The 18585-nt window shown below is 43.2% G+C and overlaps 1 protein-coding gene across 1 annotated transcript; it reads right to left on the minus strand.

Annotated features, from left to right (window-relative positions):
• Window positions 1-34: 34 nt before the first annotated feature.
• Window positions 35-17021, minus strand: LOC103066969 (matrix metalloproteinase-17). The gene is made up of 11 exons (XM_025176097.2): window positions 16201-17021; window positions 11316-11544; window positions 10496-10628; window positions 9543-9720; window positions 8737-9020; window positions 7415-7591; window positions 6341-6431; window positions 4896-4978; window positions 4282-4434; window positions 3096-3353; window positions 35-1812 (listed from the first exon to the last, which is right to left on the minus strand). The coding sequence occupies exons 1-11, from the start codon at window positions 16416-16418 to the stop codon at window positions 1520-1522; spliced, it is 2097 nt and encodes a 698-aa protein (XP_025031865.2). The 5' UTR covers window positions 16419-17021; the 3' UTR covers window positions 35-1519.
• Window positions 17022-18585: the final 1564 nt, after the last annotated feature.

An 18585-nucleotide genomic window follows, 5' to 3' on the forward strand; every position in this document is an offset into this window, starting at 1 on the left:
TTTAAGTCTAGAATATGATAGGTAACAACTTTAGAAGTGGAATGCAACATTCTCATCTCTGCTGGAAATAGAACGTTTTGATGTGAATTACGAAAAGGCTGTGGCTGCGTTCACACATTGCACTGAACCAGAACCAAACCAGTCACATTTATAAGCTGCAAACCCAACTTTGTACAGTGTGCTGGTTATTACTATCTAATGATAGCGTCACTTCCTTGCTTGCTTCATTAGCTGTAGTCAGTGGCTTGATTCATACCACTCACTGAATTACCCATTTTCTGTTTTCATATAATATATTGAATCATAAACTAACCAAGCAGGCAAGGTTTGGCCCAACCAACCAACTCTAGCTTAATCCTAACCAAGTTTAGCATTTTGTTTGAACACACTTATTAGGTTATGTGTGTTGTGTAAACATAGCCAATGGGTTTTTCATCTCCAGTAATGGTATGCATTTGATCATTCTAAGCACAATCAAAGTTGTATAATGTCATGTTGACTTTAATAACTTTCCTCCTGTTCCCATGACTTGTGGGGCCCATTCTGTGCCTTTCTCCCCACCTGGAACCCAGGGAATACCCCCATCGCCTTTGGTGGGACGAGAAAGATGAATAGCAAGGGAGGCAGAGGTCATGAAGAGAGTCTAGACATATCCTTTTGGCAGGAAGCAAGGACCGAAACATCTCTATTCTCAGACATGTTAAGTTGCTATTCAAGTCTATGAACAGTCAAAATTGCCCGGTGGGTTGGATCTGGTTCCATCTGTCACGCCTGCTTCAAACAGCAAAGACCATGCTCCTATCCACCCTCTAGGCATCCTTCATCTTTCAACCATCTCTCTTTCTCTTTCTAGTTGTAGGCCACAGTGAAACTTTGTTGATTAGCTTGACAGGCTCTGACAAGCAAGACTGTATCATTCCACAGCTGGGCTGATGGGGCCAACATCAAAAGCAGCAACTATCACCTGCTCCTGCTGGAAATAAAAAATAGTGGGGGAGGAGGACTCACTGTTTCCTTTCCAAAACAAGTGACTAAATAAGTTCCACCAGACCATCTTTTGCCTAGGGAGAACTTTTACAACATAAAAAGAATTGACCAGTCAGGGAAGAGATGTCTTTGGTTCCTTCTCAAAAAAAGAAAAAAGAAAAAAAAAAGAGCTCCATATTTTCAATTTCCTAGACTCTGCTAAAGCTTTTTTGTCTTATGGTTGGACATTCTGATTCCTTTAGGGTCCTTCTTCCAGCTCCTTTGTTATTTTACAGAAAAGTTGCTATTTGAAGGTGCCCTGCTCCACATGCAGGCCTTCGATACCCACTTTGCCCTCCTGTTCTAGCAAAGTGAGGCCCCCACGCCTTGAAGGACGGCAGCCTCAGCCTGCATCCCAAGTGCTTGTCACTTTCAGTTTCATCAGGATGGCTTTTTTCCAGCCACAGATGTGCAACGTGACCATCTCAGTGCCTCAAATGATGCTCATAGAAAGGTACATAGGGCAATCCCCAGGCAATATTCCTCATCCATCCTAGGCAAGTCCTTGCAGTGTCAGGAGAGCCAAGGGCAGAGAGTTGAGCAAAGTGGAAGAAATGGCACAGAAAGCAGTACAAAAGCACACACGGCCCTCAAGTTCCAGCTGTGGCCCTCCGAAGTCCGGTGGAACTTCAGCTCCCAACGAAGGGCTAGTAGGCATCGTCCTGGCAGGTTCAACGGTGCAATCCAGCCAGTCGGTGGCAATGGGACGAGGGTATCCTGCCTGGAGTTTGAGGGTGTCCCGGTCAAACTTCCAGTACTCTTGGCCCTTAAAAACATACAGTGTTCCTGCAGCATGACAGAGAAGTGATAGCAGCAATATATTAACACAGTGTTGCAGAAGACTGAGAATAGCCCCTGCAATAATATACAGAATGGTCTGGAAGATGGAGAGGAAGCAATATTGCATCATAAATAGAAATGTTGTTGCTTCTGTGTCCAATATTCAAGCTGAGAATGCTGTGGTCCTAATGAGAACCAAGAATGTTCAGTGGTCACAGAAAGTTGGTAGCTGAGTGTTGATGGACAGGGAGAAAAGTGAGGGTAAAATGCAATGGAGGCCACAATGCTGAACAACACTCCTAGAAACTGCAACATTCTGGAGCAGGTTCTGCCTCTTAGAATAAATTATTACTAGGAGAAAACTGGTTGCCAGAAACAAGCTAATTTTCTAAATGCAGTTGTATCCCTACTAGCACTAGCTCCATGGGGAAGCATTTACAACAAGGGAACTACAGGGAGTATCCCCCATTTGCCTTCTGTTAAATGGGTGCTTTAGCACTGGGCACACCAGCATGCAACTTATACTGTGACAATGCTCAAAATACACTTTCAAAATGTACCACTGACCCCAGAGGTTTGTGGACCCTGATGGTAAATCATCTTTTTTTTTTACTTTACCATCATTTCACAGGATATGGATTCTTTCTTCCATGCGGCACACCTTGTGCAAAGGACCTGACTGTGGAGTCCTTGGCGCTCTCTGAGCTTGATTATTTGCTTGCAGACATTTCATTACCCAACTAGGTAACATCATCAGTGCTGGTGAATGTGGGGTTTGCTCCCTGTTTATACTTGGCACTCAGACAAATCAGCCATCAATAGATACATAGAGATAAACTCAAAAAAGACCAGAACGCATCCTCTCCAGCAACCAACACCCAGATAAGCAGGGATTAACACCAGACAAACAATCAAGCAGGAAACAATACTCTAATCAAGGAACTACCAAAAAGAAAACCACACCCCCACCAACATTGGTAGGGCAAGCTACTGAATATAAACAGGGAGTAAACCCCACACTCACTTGCACTGATGATGTTGCCTAGTCACTAATGAAATGTCTGCAAACAACCAAGCTCAGACAGCACCAAGGACTCCACAGTTCAACCCTAAACTACACTTATACTCCTCTATTGGAAGGGACCTGACTGTTCTGCACTTCTTGAAAGGATAGGATAGATTGGAAAGCCTGATTGCATTTCACAATTCCCAGGTGCCGAGATCAACAGGAATGCAGTGAAAAATCTGAGTCAGCCCAAGGTCAGCCTGAGGACAACAGACCAACTCACCATCACTTTCACTCAAGACAGAGTCCACAGAAGAGGAGAACTGCTCCCAGGACACTTTGTGGAGGGGGAAGTCTTCCTCTATGTGCCCTGTGGTTTCATCATAGCACCAGTGGAGGTCTCCCTTGAAGAAATAGGTTTTCTGGTCTAAAGGCCAGGAGAAAGCACCACTGATGCCACCTTGGGGCAGACCAAAATCTGTGACAGGGCGAGGGTAACCCTCTTCCACACTATTGTCCTTAAATACCCAGTAGAGAGGTCCTTGAGTAAGAAAAGAAGAGAGAATTGTCAGAAATAGCTTATTACTGAAACCATTAATTCAGGATTATGTGCCCTATGCAAAACAACTTGAAATCATCTCGCTTATTGCCCACCAGGCTCCTTGCCTCACCTGATTAACAAAAATGGGAGGGAAGGAGATAACAAGCATGTTGCAAAGCAAATCATCAGCTTTTAGCATCTTCTTTATCTCTAGGATTTTCCCCAAGCTAGATGCTTTCTAGAGGTGTGGCCTTCACCTCCCAGAAGTCTTAGTATTACCATATCGGCTGGGGAATTCTGTGAGCTGAAGTCCTATTTCTAGAGAACAGACAGCTGGGGAAGGCGGAAATATGAAAATATGCCCACTGGTCTCAAAAGTTATGGGCTAGATAGGCAGCATCTGGGGGTTTGGGGGATCAGTCAAGTCTTTTGGTTCAGAGCAATATATAGCTGAAATTCAGATGATGAATTGGAATATGGTCCTGGTAATTTGCTGGCAGGCAATGCCAGCTCAAGGGTATATGGTGCCCCTGGGCCACATTGATTGATGCTGCCATCTCCCACTGATGCAAAGATTTGCATTTTTAGAAGGAATCGAAAGGAAGGTTGAGAAGCCCTTGTTGGTGGGCTCCTCAGGAGTATTGATTGGCCAGGCTTTAGAAAAAGACTGCTGGACAGAGTCAGTCTGACTCTGCAGATTTCTGTCTGGGCCTGCAGTTGATTATAAAGAGGGTGAGTGTGTATTTTGTGCTTTGAAATTAAACTAATTGCTTTAAAGTAATTAAATAAGCCTGCTTATCCTGTGCTTTGTTCTGCACTCTGTACATCTGCCCTGCAATAGCCATTGACTAAAAGCGCATCACGTTTTACTGGAACAGCATATCCTCATGCCTTTGCCCAGGCCACTTTGCACTTATGATCTTCTCACCACTGAAAAAGAGGATGCGGTGATCTGCAGGTCTCTCATAAACAGCATCCACTTTGCGGAGAGTGGAAGGGAATCCTCGCCAGAAGTGAGTGATCAAAGCTGGTTGTGGAGAAGTGAGGTGCCGGCCTTGGGACAGACGCCAGAAGTACTCATCTGCCACAAGAGCAGGAATTGAAAGAAGAGATATTAATTTCCATCTAAAAGATGACCCTCTTACCTTGGTAGATCACCTTAACAACGGTTGGGTTTTTTTGTGTGTGCAGTCATGGATGAATATGAGCCTATCGAATGCATTCAAAAAGGATAATGAAGAATTGGAAAAAGACAATCAGAAGAATTAGAAGGATGGAATAATTATGTTTTGGGCTTCTTTTAAAAAAGGCAAGTAAGGGGAGACATGACTGAAGTTTATAAAAATATGTATGGTATGGAGAGAGGGGGCTTGCCCTGCCTCTTAATACTGGAATTTCTACTGAATTAAAAAAGAGGGGGCTAGTGACTTAGAATCTGGGCCCCTTGACCCTGTGCCCAATAGCCCAGCCATAATAACACTCCAGCCTCTTTGGTGCAGTGTGAGAGGAAGAAACTGCTTCCCAAAGTCAAAGTCAACTGACCTTTGAAAAAAAATGTTTCTCCTCGGATCTGAGCGACAGCATCGATGTTGGAGGTACATCGGTCAGGAAATCCTTTTCCTGGTCTGGAACAAAGAAATTGGGAAAAGACGACGACTCAGCCAGCGGGATTTTTCAACACTGTGTTGGCTTTATTTGAGAGGAAAATGTGCCAGCAGTGTGGAAATAGTTTATCCCAACATAGCGATTTGTATTGTTCTGTTATGAAATATATTTTGACCATACCCATTAAATCTCCCTCTAGAAAAATCAAAGCAGAATACATTCATATCCTCTTCCCATGTTATCCTTACCCCAACACTGGGTCAAGGTGAGGGGCAGAAAGCATTTTTGTATCTCGCCTGAATTTGACTAGTTCAGGTTCATTTGTTCAAAGTGAAAAAGCTTCAGAGCAAAACAGAGGTTCAACCAGCGTCAGACCATGATTTCATAGCCAGGCTTTTCTGGAGTCACTAGCTAAGTTTTGACCCCATTTTTGAACAAAATGGGAAAATATATTTAGTGGTAGATTTCCTGGTTTGTTTGCTTGCCAGCTTGGATGGAAAAACAAAGTCCTCCTTTGGTGGCCAAAATACCTTATTTACATCTTGGCTTATTAAGCTGAGATATCAAGATCAAAACATGGCCATATGTCCAACCTACCAGGTCTCTGTGAGCTTCAGAGCTAAACAGGGATTAGACCTGGTTTCTCCAGTCTTAGTCTAATATGAACTGTAATGTTATTTTGGCATTAGGAAGTAACATATTGCTTAAATATAAACTGCGTTATTAGACAAAGGCAGAAATTATTCAGCCATATTAACAATGAAAGCAGAAGTTTTATCTGTAAGTAAGGACTTTATCATGGCCTCTTAGTCTCTGAATCTGCGGGTTGGTCTAAAATTAATCAATAGTAAAAAAAACATTGAGGGAAAAATGGCAGAGTTAGTGGTCCCATTGCATACAGTCACATAACTGTGAAACATCTGAGATACAGTGAAGTGGTGCAAGCATTGATAGACCATTCTGGTTTCTAAATTATGGCTGGTTTAGACCTTAGTGTGCTGTCTGAACCCAGATAGTTGTACCTTGTACAATAAATCATAGTCAAACCATGGCTTAGTAGGATGTGTGAGTCTAGTTCAGTGTTTCTCAACCTTGGCAACTTTAAGACAGGTGGACTTCAACTCCCAGAATTCCCCAGCCAGCCATGCTGGCTGGGTAATTCTGGGAGTTGAAGTCCACCTGTCTTAAAGTTGCCAAGGTTGAGAAACACTGGTCTAGTCTGTACCTTTCTGTAGAATCTTTCTGTAGAATCAACTGCAGCAGATACCTAATGCTGCAGAGGTGCTGAAGCTGGGAGCACTGAACAGATACATGCATATGGTATGAAAAATAGCCCTTCATTTACCCTTTGCGAATGAACAGTATAATCAGTGACATCTAACCTGACTGCAGGGAAATTCTGTGGCAAGGACAGAAGGTCTGGGAGTGGTGTGGTTACATCGTGTTTCTCTGTGGAATGAAAAACTCTACTCCCTGATTTAAAAAGGAGAGAAAGAAAGGAAATGTATTAAGTACACAGGGAAACAAAGGATTTTGGTGGCATACATTGTAGAAAATGGGGAGTAATAGACAGTCCAGACCAGTGTTTCTCAGCCTTAACAACTTTAAGATATGTGGACTTTAACTCTCAGAATCCCCCAGCCAGCATGGCTGGCTGGGGAATTCTGGGAGTTCAAGTCCACATATCTTAAAGTTGCTAAGGTTGAGCGACACTGGTCCAGACAAAGAGAGCATGTTGAAAACAGGACCAGGGCAAATTAGACTAAAGGCTATTGAAAGCAGGCATACATACATACATACATACATACATACATACATACATACATACATATTCAAGCAGCTTTATATATTTATTTATTACATTTATATATTTATATTTATATATATCCCCCAGGTAGACTGAACCATCACTAAAAGCTGGGCTGGACCTCTTCCAGAACTGATAATGACACAGTTACATAAACTGTTGTGATAAGCCACTATCTGTGTTTGAATGTGGTTCATTGAAAAGATGGGAAGCTTGATTGATTGACCTTACAAAGACAGTTACAAGAATCCTGATGATGAATATGAATATTACTCATTATATTATTATATAAATAACTATTATATGAATAATGAATATTAAAATAATGAATTTTAGTGCAAATCAGGAAAAAAATTAGAGTTGTTCACTATTTCAGATCTATTAGAGCGTGTGCTGGAAATGCAAAACCAGTACCTTCAGTATCTATTCTACTGAGAGTTCTAAAAAGTTTTTAAAGATTGCAATAGATCTCCTTTCCCCAACCAAGCCCTTATATTTCAAGCCAGTGTGCTGGTGGATATTGATGGGAGTTGAAGTCCATTGCATCTATTGGACAAAGTTGAGAAAGTTGGGCTGGTCAGAAGGACTTGGACACGGTCTTAAAACAACTCAGCAATGTTGAATTAAGATTCCATGCTGCTGCACTTACCATAAAGCTTCTGGATTTCAACATAATCATCCATATGCAACTGATATTGCAATGGGTCTCCTACTGGTCCTCGGTAATATGGGCGCATGATAGAGTGCTTGGAAGATGAATGTGCTAGGCCAAGGCTGTGGCCAAATTCATGAATGGCTACAGCAAAAAGATCGGTACCAAAGTCATCTGTCAAACAATAAAAATCACTAACTGAGTGATCCATACTGAGTCTACAAGATGAGAGAAGGAATCACAAATAGCATGCCACAGAAACAGAAGGACAGCAAAATATTATCCTGTCCAATAATTTCCCACTAAGTAATGCATCCACCCATTGCTGAGCCTTTTATGTCATCCTGACAGCTATGCACAATGTTCAGTCCAGGTTAGGTGCAAAAGGTATCTATGGAGTAATGGCTGCTTCCTCCCAAAATGGCTCCTCTCCTACAGTTCTCAAAATACAGCCATTAGATACTCCAGAACAGAGAACTGGATTTGCTCTGAAAGTTGAATCTAGGCCTCCATCTTGCTGAGGGGACTGGATGGCATCAGAGGGTAAAGCTTTGGATAGAGAGCAACATCTCAGCCTGCCTGATGGATGGAGGAGAGGTCAAATGGGCCAGACTAGCAGAGTGGATTTATTTATATATACAAATTTATATCCCATATTTTTACTCTTTGTTGTTATAGTTTTTACCACTGGTATCCACCCAATCTTTCCAAAATGAAATTAGAAGGACAAATTCTTCCTTGTGTTATGGTGAAAGTCTTACAGTACCATAAAAAAGGATCAAATAGTGGGAATAAAGACACAGTCATGGTCAAAGAAAAAAAATCTTTCTTGGTTGAGGTAGAAGTTAGGGGACCTACTTTGGAAGTTTGAGAAAACAATGAAAAATCTCTTCATGATAAAAGAGCCACATCATAAAATGCATCAGAGAATGTATATAACTGGCTTTAGTGTGCTTTTTGGTTTGTTTCGATGGATACCCTACATCTATGTCACAAGTTCAGTAATGCCTCCTTCTCAGGTTAACTCTATCCCCATTTAGGCTTTCACCTGAACCCAAACAGAGGTCAGCATGGGGGGAGAATAGAAAACAAACATGCAGCCTTCAGGTCACTCAGGGAGTTCTACTCACATTAAACCCAAGGCAAGTACAGCTGACCTTCAGACCTTTAGATAAAAGTGTGGTGATAGGAGAAGACAAGGGTAGGATTCTACACATGGCCCCTTTCTCCATCCAATTTGAGCCTTTCATACATTCAGGCAAACACCTGAACAAGTTTACAGTTCTTAACTCTTCCACCACTCATGAAAGTCAAATCACCTGGTGAGCGGAAAGTCCATTCTTCATCCCCATCAAAATGGACAGTGCCAGCCCTCTGGGGGTCTCCAGGAAAAAAAGCATGGGCCACCATCCCACCAGGTCCATCAAAAGGATAACCATCATGGTGATCCAGCTGGAGGAACTCCACAGAGATGTCAGCAGTGTGGCTGCCAACCTCATGAAAGTTTAACGGTGTGGCTTCACTCCAAACCTTTAGGGCATAATACATCAACACTCGCATAGTCTCTCGGCTGAGACGGGCTCTCTGTGGATAGCTCTTCACCCTATGGGAAAAATAAAACGTTCAGGTGAAAGCAACAGAAATGTGGTTTGCCTTCCTAAAACATACTAAGTTTGGCTTTCTTTAAGCTTAGTTGTTTTGTGGCTGAGAATGTTGTGTGAACCTAAGACATTTGTTTCATTTATGGTGCCGTGCATTGTGCAAATCCAGGAAGCTGGCTCATTCAAAAACCTGATTAATCTGGCTGTGCCACTGTAGCGTAGTAGTTAAAATACTGAATTAGATTTACACCAATCCTAAACCTGGTTTAATGAAACACAATTCATATAACACACCATATCCAAACAAACAAACTTTATAATGGCTTAACATGATGCCCAGGTTCACAGAGCAGGCAAACTCCATAGCTGGGTTCCTCTAACCACAGTAAACCATGAGCTACCCATTTCCAAGTTAGCCTAGTCTACCATGTTGTCTGAACCCTGCCACTGAAGGACAGTCTTTGTACAGAGTAGAATTCTTTCCTCAGTCTATTTTCCCACTAAGCCTACATCTAGATACCTACTTCCAGGAGATGTTTCTTTTAGTCCAAGCTGACCCAGCACTGCGCCTGCCCCGACTCTTTCCTCTCTCCCATCTTTTCTTCCTTGCACTTTCCTTCAAAGAAAGCTTTGGCGGGAAGTTGGGGATAATATCAGGCAAGGAACAGCGAGGCATCCGGATCAGACTCCGCGTGGCATCATCTTCAAGGGAAGGGAAAGAAAAACTCCAGAAACATTTCAGTGTAAAACTCAACTAGTTCTGCAGATACGCTAAGGAACTGAAATGTCTCCCCAGGACATACCGATTTTCCACATGTTTATTTTGCTCAGTTCGTTTTGTTTTTATATCGCTATCAGAGAGCATTTCTGTGCATGTCCACATTTAACCTTCTGGTCCTTGCCGTCTCTTCAAACTTGCCTTGTCTTAATTTTCTTGGAAACAAGCCATTTTTGGACCAGTCATAGGAGCAGAAAATTTTCTTAAACCTAAATCTCTAATGGCCTCAAAGGGTCCTTTGTCCTGAAATGTCCTGATTCTGAAAACCAAAGCAGTGTATGAAACACAAACTCTAATCCTAGCAGAGACACTACTACTCCATCACATGCAGGGACAGCTAGCAAAGGTGTGTACAACACAATCAGCAACAAAGCAATGCTGATAAACTTTTTTTTACTGCTTCCTCATTGCTTTTTCATTTTAGAATCCACCGGGGAAAAGAAACCTTTTCAATTTCGTCTAGGAGCATAAATTCAGTACTTGTGGGAGGAGCGGGGGCTCTTCTTCACTGGAGATACTGAAGTAGCGGCTGGATCTCTCCGGCGTGCCACAGTGGCACCTTTCTCTGAATTTCCTGCCTGGAGCCGGGGGTTGGATTGAGTGACCTCTAACATGTGTGGGGCGAGAGGTATGCATTGCAGAACCACGGGCCCCCAAGGAGAACAAGCAAGATACTAACATCTCTTCGTTTTACGATACCTGGAATCCCGGTTTCTGCAATGCCTGCAAAACGTTGCATTACACGAAGAGCACTTGACACAGCCTCCCACGTCTGTAGTTGGCCTGTAATAGGATCAGCTGGTGGAAGGTATCCATAATGTGTTAGCCACTCCTAAACAAAGATGATCAGTAGAAAACATCAGATACGATAGCCCTCCCTTTCCTTCTGGGAATTCTAAATTTTCTTAGACTGGGCCCCTCTAGCCTAATTTGCTTCTGATTTATACTGCTCCCTCGCCTATGCAGAAGAAGGAGCGCTGAATTCAATGGGGATAACTCTCAGAGAACTAGCTGCAAGATTGCAGATTCTGTATTTTGCCAAAGCACTCAAAGATTCAGTTAGATTTTGGAATGCTTTTCCATACGAAGCAGCTGATTTTTCATTTATTATAGAGCTTCCATTTAATTTATGAAATGGTAGGTTTTTAATTTATCAGATAGCTGGCTTTTAATTTGTTTTTAAGATGCTCTCAAGGGGAAAAACCTCACTACCTTTCACGAAAGCCAACTTCCTAACCCAGGGTTTCTCAACCTCAGCAACTTTAAGATGCGTGGACTTCAAGTCTCAGAATTCCCCAGCCAGCATGGCTGCGGAATTCTAAGACTTGAAGTCCATGCATCTTAAAGTTGCTGAGGTTGAGAAACACTGCCCTAACCAATGTCTTCAACCATCTGGAGAAGAGATGCAGCAGAGAACAGGCTTGGCTTTCTCTGCTTCGCAAGAGCACCCATCTTCTTAGATGTTACAACTCCCCACATTTCAGTCCCTTGGACTTTACCTGCTTCAGGTTTGACTTACAATGACTTCTCCACTCTCATCTGTGGGAGTGGGGGCAGGACTGGGGCAGGATGAGGAAGCTGGGAGCAGCAAAAAGAAGAGAAGCCGGTACAGAGAGATGGGGGGTGGCTTCGTCCTCTGCTTTCCCTCCAGATGCTGTTGCTGAGGCTGTCTGTGATATTTCTTAGGAAAACACACTTTTCCAGCCTCCATCCAGGTGCCTCTCACTGTTTTGGTGAGTTTGCTGGCTCTAAAAAAACAAAAAGGATTCCAGGAAGTAGTTTCTGCAACTCAGCTAAGCTGGTTTATTTTATTCGAAAAACCTTGCAATCAACTCCAGTTCCAGAATGGGATCAAGGAAGGTTGTTCTTTTGTTCCATGGATTGGTATTTTTTGATATTTGACCCAAAAGCCTCTATCATTTTTCTAGCCACCAAGGAAATGGCAAAAATAAGTGAGAATCATCCTAAGGACTCATCTGACAAATATATTAGGTTAAATTAGATCTTCCTAGCAAGATCTCAGTTTTGAAACTCATCCCTACTAATGAACATTTACTGTATTCCACTTTATCCAAGGAATCCAGTGCAAATGAGAGTGCAGGCTGGCAAAAAATCAGCATGGTGGTAAAGAGATTTTTCTGTATTACTCTGCTGCCATCTAGTGGTCATCCTGGTATTTGCCACCCAGATATGATAGACCTAGCATCCATTGATTGATATTGATTTATCTTTACAAGGTATGAACAGGAGAGGAAAAGCAACTGGCCAAAATCAGCCCCAGGAGACTCGACTTTAGATCTGGAATGCTGCTTTCTGTCAAGGGGCATGATTAAATTGTGAAGTTCAACAAATGAAACCTTCTGGTTTGGGAGGTTAATTAAGGCGGACTTCTCCATGCTTTCTGCTGGCACTTCAGGGATGCCTGCAGACTGTGGTCAAAAAAGTCAAGATGGTGTTTTGATGTGCAAAAATGGATGGAGCTTCAATTGCACTGTCATGGCCACCATTTGGACTTTCTTGACCCCACCCTGCAGACACTTCTGCAGAACATCAAGAAGCTCTCTTAATATGAACATCTTTAAATTCTTCCAGGTTGATTTCCTCTGACTAAGAGGCAAACTTGATGGCAGAGAAATGCTTTTCAGCAAAATAAATTACAGGAAGCAGGCAAGCTGAAAGAAAGAAAAATTGCTGAACTGCATGGACATTTTTGGGCTTGCTAGCCAACTCTTAGAGTACTATCCAGCACAAGGATTGTTGGCACCCTTTGATTGAAAATGACACCACCGCAAAAGATTAAATACCCAGCATCAGCTCTAGCAAAATCTATTTTCCACACTTTCTTCTGTCTACAAAAGGCTGTGCTAGAACCCATTTTATTATAAACAGGAACAAAGCCTGAATAACGAAGGTTCCCCAGAGAATATCCAACCAACTCCTCTTCTAGCCTTTACAGGCAGGTGTGACTCTGAATCCAATCTGCCTGGCGAATCCCCCATTTGCTCATCAAGTTCTATTTTGCCAGTTATTGTCCTTCCTAGCTCAGTTGAACCCAGAAGAAATAGAGAGAAGAAACATGAGAGAGAAATGAGGCCATTTACAGCAGACGAGAAAAAACACTCGCTCACCCACCCAATGCAACATTTTCAGAAGTGGATTGCTGTGGCCTCCTTCCCAGGGCTGAGAGAGGGTGACTGGTCACCCAGTTGGCTTCATGCCCAAGGCAAGACTAGAACTCATGGTCTCCTGGTGCCTTAGAAATTATTACTATTACTCGAACTAAAATAAGCATTGGAGAAGATAGAGATCAATTGTATGTTCAATTAGTCTACTAATAGGCAGGTTTCAGGCAACCTCAGTCCTGCCCCACCTATTCTGCTTTCCCTTTTTAGTTTTCGGGTTTTCTTCTCCCGAGTTGGATTGGGTAGCCCTTCAAAGAAAAAGTGGGTTTAAATTGGGCACTGTCCTCCTTGAAGTGGATAGATGCTGATATTTAACCATAATAAAGATTTGATTGATAAAGTGGATCTTTCCCATCAGAAACCCATGGGAGGTGGAATGTGAGGAACAGTTAGGTATCAGCATGTGTATGAGAGTCAAAAGGGGAATACAGTAATGCATGGCCCTTACACACCCCGCAATAATGACATAACTGCAGAGAGCAGCAGTTAGAAAAGCTGTGGCACTCCAAGCATTGCTCTTGCTACAGTAGATCAGGCCACTGGGATGTCTGGGACATGAGGAGGGTCATTTCTTGCCCACCTCAGCCTGAGAGTCAGAAACTCTCAACATATGTGACCCCTTCTGTTCTGCAATGGAAAGCACAGATGTGTCTAAGGAAGAATGCTCCGGTGAACCCATCGCTTTTAGCATGTATGGTGGAGCATGGGTACCACTTGATTTCAAGGAGACAGCACCCAATTTGTGTGTTCTGTGTGATTAGAACATCCTGGTATGTCCACTCAGGGTTATTATCCAAAGCAGGGTCTGGCAAATGGGCAGAGATGTACCATGGGTGCTTCTCTTGGGTTCAACTGTGCTTATTTTCTTTATAGAGTCTTTCAGTCAAAAATGTGTATATGGGCTACTCCATATGCAGTCTTAAAAAAGAGAGTGGTTGCAGCCCAGGGCTTTGCTTTGAAGTGTGCTCAACCACCCAGAAGGAAAATAAACCCAGAAAGGGAAGTCATCATAGTTGGGAGAATTCTGTGGGGTGACACCAAGAGACCCATCTCTTTAGCCTGTTTTTTGACAGATGGCTACCTCACAGCAGGAGTGTTTGTGGGTGGGTGGGGGCCAAAAAAATTCAAGATGTGCCCAGCCTGTGCATTAGAAGTCCATCCCTTTCATGTGCATGTAGAAACAGGTAGGGTTCAATCGTGCAGGTGGCATCTTGATTCTTTTGTGACCTCTCCCCACCATGGATGTCCCTGCTTAATAGGGATTTTGTCAGGTAGGGGGGACAGGGGGAAGAGGAAGTGCTATGTACTCTGTCTTTGTGGAAAGCAGGAAAGGAATAGAAAATAGAATAGAACAGAACAGAATCCAGAGAGAAGAGAAGAGAAGAGAAGAGAAGAGAAGAGAAGAGAAGAGAAGAGAAGAGAAGAGAAGAGAAGAGAAGAGAAGAGAAGAGAAGAGAAGAGAAGAGAAGAGAAGAGAAGAGAAGAGAAGAGAAGAGAAGAGAAGAGAATCCAGAGTGAAGTTTACAAAGACAGGAATTCTGTAATTCTGTTGTGGGCATTGGTGCTACCATAGATCTACATTCAGTGCCATCCCTACCTTATCTGAATGTGTCTGGGAGCCAGTTCTTCGTAAGATATACAGGGTCTATGTCCTCATTTTGCCACAAGGGCAAAAAGGAGACTTGCATTAAAATTATTACCATTGTAATGAAATACCTCATTCATCAGCTGTATCCAAACATCCCGTCTGCGCTCTTGAATTACTGTTTGCTAAAGAAGCTGCTGCGTTAAAGATTCTCAGGGATGCCGGTCCAGCTCCCCTCCCAAGAGAATGTAACCCCTCTGCAATTCTCAGACCAACGTAAATCTTTTAACCTGTCACCATCATTCTGATTTTCCAAGTCCATAAATTTTGCGATTACTCTAAGCCTTAAAACTGCACAAAAAGACATATTTCTTCTTTTGTTTTAACTCTACAAGCAAACAGAAATTATCTCTTTTGCTTTTTAAAAATGTATATTTAAACACAAATTTCTGGTAGTTTTTTTTTAAAAAAATAAGATTAATGGAGAAAAGGGGATTCCATATGAAAATGATTAGGAAAATAGCCCAGGGATTGATCTCTCCAGCCCTCATCTCCATCCTTTTCCCACATCCAAAACACCCACAGCTGTGCAACTGTCCAGATGATGACCATCTCCTAAGAATGGCATTACAAAATGACCATTCTGGTTACATTTCAACAAGACTCTCTTCCCCCTTGTCCCTTTCTCTCTGGCTTCTGAAGTGCCTTTCCCATTTCTGAGGCTGGAATTTATAAGGAATGTGGGAAGGTGATATTCCTCCAACTTTGGATTTGAAGGAGGGCTCCTACTTATCTGTCCAAATGTCCCCCAAATAGCAAGTCCTGAAGGATCCCCAAAAGCAGCTTTGCTTCAATTCTACTTTTCTTTGGAAGGAGACTTGGGTGGGGTGCGGAGGGGAGTGGAAGGGAAGGGAAGGGATCTGAGACCAGCAGCTATTCTCTTTATGGCAGGGAGATTTCCTTTAAAGAACTTATCCTTTCCAGAGGGACCGAAAGAACCCACAGCCCACCCTGCTCTGCCAGGACTGATGGTAGTAGTGGTGCAATTCCTATAACCTGCTTTGCCCAATTTAACAAGAAACCTGCAAAAATCTCTTGGCTTCACTCTCCACTGTGCTTGGCTCTGGCTGCTGACCATCTCTCTAATCCCCCTTCCTCCAATGTTTCGTTTCCTTCCTTCCTTCCTTCCTTCCTTCCTTCCTTCCTTCCTTCCTTCCTTCCTTCCTTCCTTCCTTCCTTCCTTCCTTTCTTTCTTTCTTTCTTTCTTTCTCTCTCTCTCTCTCTCTCTCTCTCTCTCTCCTTCTTTCTCTTTCTTGTCCTAAACATGCAGCACGTACACTTATGGATGTGTGGTTATGCACAACACACTCAGACCCACACCTCCTCTTTCTTGGAATCTCTTCAGAGAACTAGCCCCCATCCTTCCTTCCTTCCTTCCAAGCCCCATAGGAATCACAGGCCATTATGTCCCGACACCCCACCTGTGAATTTGGAAACTCACTTGGAGCCCCTTTGTTTGATCAGAACACTGATTGCGTCCCCAGCCACAGACCCCCACCTCACTTGGCCAACTTGCTAGACCCATGCTCCCATTCCCACCCACCCCACCCCCTCGCTCCACCGCCCACTCTACCTACCTGATGCGCTGGATCCACTTGGAAGAATCAGCTCCCCAGAGGCATCCATCGGACTGAGGACTTTGTCTCTTCCTCCAGCCAGGGAGGGGCAGCACAGCTGGGAGCAGGAGGGCGAGTCCCAGGAAAGGAGGAGTTGCCTGCAGCAGTTGGGGGCTGAGGATTGGGTCCCAAGACCAAGACCTCCTCCCATCTCCGTTGCATTTGATGCAATTGGCCATAGGGAGCAGGGAAAGGATTTTTTAAAATGATTTTATTTTTGATCTTTATGCATTCTAATAGATACAGGTTCTGCCCTCCTGGACACTGGAAGCAAAATGTGAAGGAACTAGAAAGCAGACCCTGTGACAGAGACCAGTGTGGTGGAAAAGACATGTACAAACCTTTTCTGCCAGATTAAAAAAAACAAAACAAGAACGGGAGAGGGGGAGGTGACTGCACTCCATAAGAAAAGAAGGACAGCCTAACTTCCCCCTGCAAAGTGCTTTATGATTTAGCTGTTGCCGCAGAAAAAGCTTTTGGCTCTCAGATGCATCTGTTGGAAACGGGTTTTTTCAAAAAAGTTTGTAGACTGCCGTACACTCACCAAAGTGGAGAGCTAGCAGAATATTCTCCTGCTGCTGTCCCCAACCTGGCAGTCTTGAGTTAAGAATTCTCAGCCTTACAATTATATAGTCCCTGGACACTTCTGGAGGATGCTAGGTTAAGGGAAGAGGATCTTACATTCTGTTTTCATAAATAAGACCACAGCCACAGAAACGAGGGGAGGCCCACCGGTGAAATTTATATGAAATGGCTTGAATATATTACCTGGATAATATTAGTTTCTTTATGGTTACCTTAAAGAAATGTGTTTATTTGAAAGGAAGGCTGGACAGACATTCATGGTCCCTCAGTAGCTAGAGACCAAGCATGCATTTGTGTGCATCCACTTTTAAATTTTCTAAATCTCACACCTGCCATCAGAGACATAGGACCTACCAAGAGAAGCGAGTATGTGTAGCTCAGGGTTGAACTGTGGAGTCCTTGGGGTTCTCTGAGCTTGGTTGTTTTCTTGCAAACGTTTCATTGCCAGGCTAGGTAACATCTTCAGTGCTAAAATGGGATGGGGTTTGCTCTCTGTTTATATATTGTGGCATGCCCTGCCAGTGTTGGTGGGGGTGTGGATTTTGTTTTATTCTATTTTTTCCTCTGGTAGTTCCTTGATTAAGGTATTGTTTACTGCTTGTATGTCAGAAGACATGATGAAAACTCCTTAATCTCACAACACATGGACTTAACCATAGTTTCAACTGGGAAACTGTCAGCATCTTAGACCAAGCTAAATCCAAAAATGCGAGGGAATTCCTGGAAGCTTTGTATTCAGACAAATCAGTCATCAACAGGCACATAGAGATAAACAACATCTACACACTATTCCAAAGAGATAATAAAAAGGAAAACAAAAGACCAGAACATCTCCTCACTAGCAATCATCACCCAGATAAGCAGAGATTAACACCAAGATTACCAGCAGACATACAAGCAGTAAACAATATCTTAATCAAGGAACTGCTAGAGGGAAAAATAGAACAAAATCCACACCCCCACCAACACTGGCAGGGCATGCCACAATATATAAACAGAAAGCAAACCCCATCCCATTCTAGCACTGAAGATGTTACTTAGCTGGGTAATGAAACATTTGCAAAAAAACAACCAAGCTCAGAGAACTTGAGGACCTATCTTCACTTCTAAACTCAGGTGGATTTTCTATCTACAATCCTTTATACCCAACCAAGAGATCATCTGCACTTCACTGATTCTCCTTTTCCTCCTTTGTTTGGTCTGGAAACTAAGCAAACGTCTGTCTGCTTATCTATAATAGTTGGATTGCTCCTTGTTTTCAACATGCAACCTGAGAATCAGACTTTATCATGAAGGACCTTGCTTGTCCTTTTGTTCCTTTCAGATACAGGCCATGCACATTAACCTCCAAGCAGAATCAATTTGGCCCTGGAGAGACTTCACTGGGGTGCATACATTTTGGGAAGCGATGAGTCCAGAGCTGCTATTTTGGGTGATGGGGTCAGCTGGGGCCTCTGTAAGCTCTGGGCAGAACAATGCTGGTTGACAATGAGGCCATTAATCTGTTGGGAGACGGCTATGCCCAGCTAGACTGGAGGTGGTGTCCATGGTTACACAGACTATGAGGCTCTTATTTCTCCCTCAGATCTCAACAGTGGGGTGGGCGGAGAGGGTGAAGGAGGGAAGCCACCCTCAAAGCAAGCAAATTGTGGAGGAATGGAGCTTGCCTTTTGCTTCTGATAGATTCTCTAGTTGTGGGCACAATGTGGAAGATGTTCTATTGAGTTAGACTGGATTCTGGTGCCCAACTGTTGTGTATTT

This window comes from Python bivittatus, unplaced genomic scaffold, assembly GCF_059951505.1.
Source record: "Python bivittatus isolate LINGU-HERP-01145 unplaced genomic scaffold, Pbiv_v1 ctg000320_np1212, whole genome shotgun sequence".
Classification (NCBI taxonomy): domain Eukaryota; kingdom Metazoa; phylum Chordata; class Lepidosauria; order Squamata; family Pythonidae; genus Python; species Python bivittatus.